At 39.2% G+C, this 2,595-nt stretch overlaps 1 protein-coding gene across 1 annotated transcript in view; it reads right to left on the bottom strand.

Annotated features, from left to right (window-relative positions):
- Positions 1–94, bottom strand: part of LOC117122495 (acylglycerol kinase, mitochondrial-like) — a 4,001-nt gene extending 3,907 nt beyond the window's left edge. The window contains exon 1 of the mRNA XM_033268082.1: positions 74–94. Within this exon, the coding sequence (XP_033123973.1) occupies positions 74–94 (21 nt within the window). The remainder of the gene's footprint in view (positions 1–73) is intronic.
- Positions 95–2,595: the final 2,501 nt, after the last annotated feature.

Here is a 2,595-nt window from a genome sequence, read left to right as displayed (position 1 = left end):
CTTCAGAATAAAAGTGAGTAGCACATAACATTGATTTGCGTTCAAAATTTAGTGGGAATACTGTTCCCCCTACTGGATTCCCCGCATCACCCATATTAAAGAAACATACAAAAATAAGTGTAATAAGTACAGTACTGTACTACTATTCCTATACTAATAGAGCATAGGCCTTGTAGTAGGTCTAGTCTAAAACTCTATAGGTAGGCTTCAACTAGGCCTAGGCGCTAGCCTATCTATATAAAATTAATTTAAAATTACAAAATACAAAGTGAAGCTAATGCCTAGATTGAGGTACTGCTAAATTACCAAGAATATAAATAGCAACTATTTTAGTTTTGCAACACAAAAGATCTAATCCCACTAGGCATACACTCAGCCTAGGCCTAAGATAGGAGGTTAGCCATGCTCAAGCAAAGAAAGTAGCCTGAAAAACTCATTCATCCCGGCCAAATGCATTCGTTCGTAACGTTGGACAGGCCTGAAATGAATACAGAGTTATTATTTGTACATGAATCAATCAGTTTAAAATAAAACTAACTTTATTCTGTCTCTCACATAATAAATTCCATATGAACCCACTAATACAAAAAATGTGGTCTTTTCCAATTATTTCTCAGAGTTTTAACGATCTTCACAACTCTCTGAGCCATGCTTGGGTGGTTTATGAATGAATTGATGTTGATTTTTTGCAGCGTCTAATGACACAGCGACCGGTTGCTTTAACTTGTTGTTGCGCGCTTGACGGTCACGCCTGAGGGCGCACTCCAGTGTTAGGCGAAAAACCAAGATTCAAGAAGAGTTTTGTACTAGACACAGCTGCGGTGGCTAATGTTTTTCAGCGTGACTTCAGTTCTAAGTAAGCAAAGATGTGATTTAATATTGATCTACAGCTTTTAGTACTTATCAGTGATGGCTTAATGTAATTGTTAGTATACATTATTTAATTATTATCATACATTTTATGTTAAAATTGATTATAGTCTAGGGCTCTGACGAGTCTTGAGCTAAGGTTAATATAAGGCTAGGCCTAGGCCTAGATTCAGTTAGGCTAGCCCGAGCCGACCTTAGGCCTGGGTAGTCGAAAGGACGCTCTAGGCCTAGCCTGCCTAACACTAGGCATAGGACTAGCGCCCAGCTAGGGCCTAGGCTAGAAAAGGAGACTAAGGCCTAGCCTATGTCTAGCCCTATCATACATAAGATAGCTCGTGTAGGCCTAAAAATATAGCAGTAACTTGTACAGTAAACCCAATAAAAAGGCTCAGGGTAATAATATTGTAACACTACAAGTGTAAAAAGGGTTATGTCAATATTTTGGATCGATCTGGGCCTATTCTTGTAAGCTAATGCGAATCATTCTGTCACTGTGAAAGATTTTGCAAGTGTGGGAGAAGCATAAATTACTTTCCACCACTCCACCACGGGAAAAACAATCATACCCTACTAGCAGCAGTCGAGATACAAGTGAAGTGGCCAGTCCGACACAGACCAATTTTATCCAAGTGGGACTGGCTTTAGTGGCTAATGTCAACGGAGTACCGATTTTAGTAGTCCGGCAGACCGATTTTGGCGGCCATATTCTGTCCGTCGGACATTTTTGGCCCGGACCAATTTTCATGATGACAGGCCCAGGGTAATAATAATAATGATAATAATAGATGGATTTATATAGCGCAGGTAAACAAGGTCTTTATGTGCTCGGGACTAGATTTTGCACTTTTCAATAACTTTCTCCTCCCCTGAGGGTCACTTCATGTCCACCGCAGCCAGTAAACATGCGCACTTTCATCTGTCCACGACAGTGGCCGAGTGAACCAGTACACCGGGGTAACCCCCTACTCCTCAATACTACAAGCGTTATGTCGATAAGTTGTTGGATCGATCCAGGCCTATTCTTGTAGGTGCACCGCTATATATACCATAATGCATAAAACCTCGAATTGAAACTCAGTAGGGCTTCTTTTTTGCAAACTTTGGATGAGCTTCTTTTCGAGGCTACTTTTGCGAAGTAAAAGGTTTGGGGAGGGGCAATTTTTTTTTTCAAAATGAATGACACAAATCTTTTTGAATTTTTACTTTAAAACAATAAATAAGTTAAGGCCACTGTAACATCAATCTGTATCATGGAGTGTATTTAACTGGCATTAAATCACCTAAACTACTGTATATAAACCAAGTTTGTTTTTAATTAATTTGGTTTTTTTTTTTAAATTCTACTACCTCAAAAAGAAGGTGTAAAAATTGGTGGTAATGCCCCTTTTTCCTCTTCTGTATCTCATTCACCTTCCCCAGTTTTTCGTCAAACAACTTTCATATGTGTCTTAGAAAAGTCAGTTCTACAACATATCAACAAATATTTTGCCTCCGGAGCTACAGTCGACCTTAATGTCCTCAAAAGGATTTTTTTTTATTCAGCTTTATATGCCAAACAGTGAACATTTCAAAGTGGCAATCCCATCACAAGAGAACAGTGGCTGTATTTACTAGTACGCACCCCCTACTCATCTCAAAATATGTACTGGGTTCTTTGAAGTGCACATGAGTCAATTGTGTACACTAGGCCTACGGTTTATAGTCTTTGTTGGAGAAGACTTGTTC

The sequence above is a fragment of the Anneissia japonica genome, unplaced genomic scaffold, assembly GCF_011630105.1.
Source record: "Anneissia japonica isolate Jap-2015-1 unplaced genomic scaffold, ASM1163010v1 scaffold1889_len2455224_cov183, whole genome shotgun sequence".
Lineage (NCBI taxonomy): Eukaryota > Metazoa > Echinodermata > Crinoidea > Comatulida > Comatulidae > Anneissia > Anneissia japonica.
The sequence above is the reverse complement of the archived record's forward strand: the minus strand, read 5'-3'. Positions and strand labels throughout refer to the sequence as shown.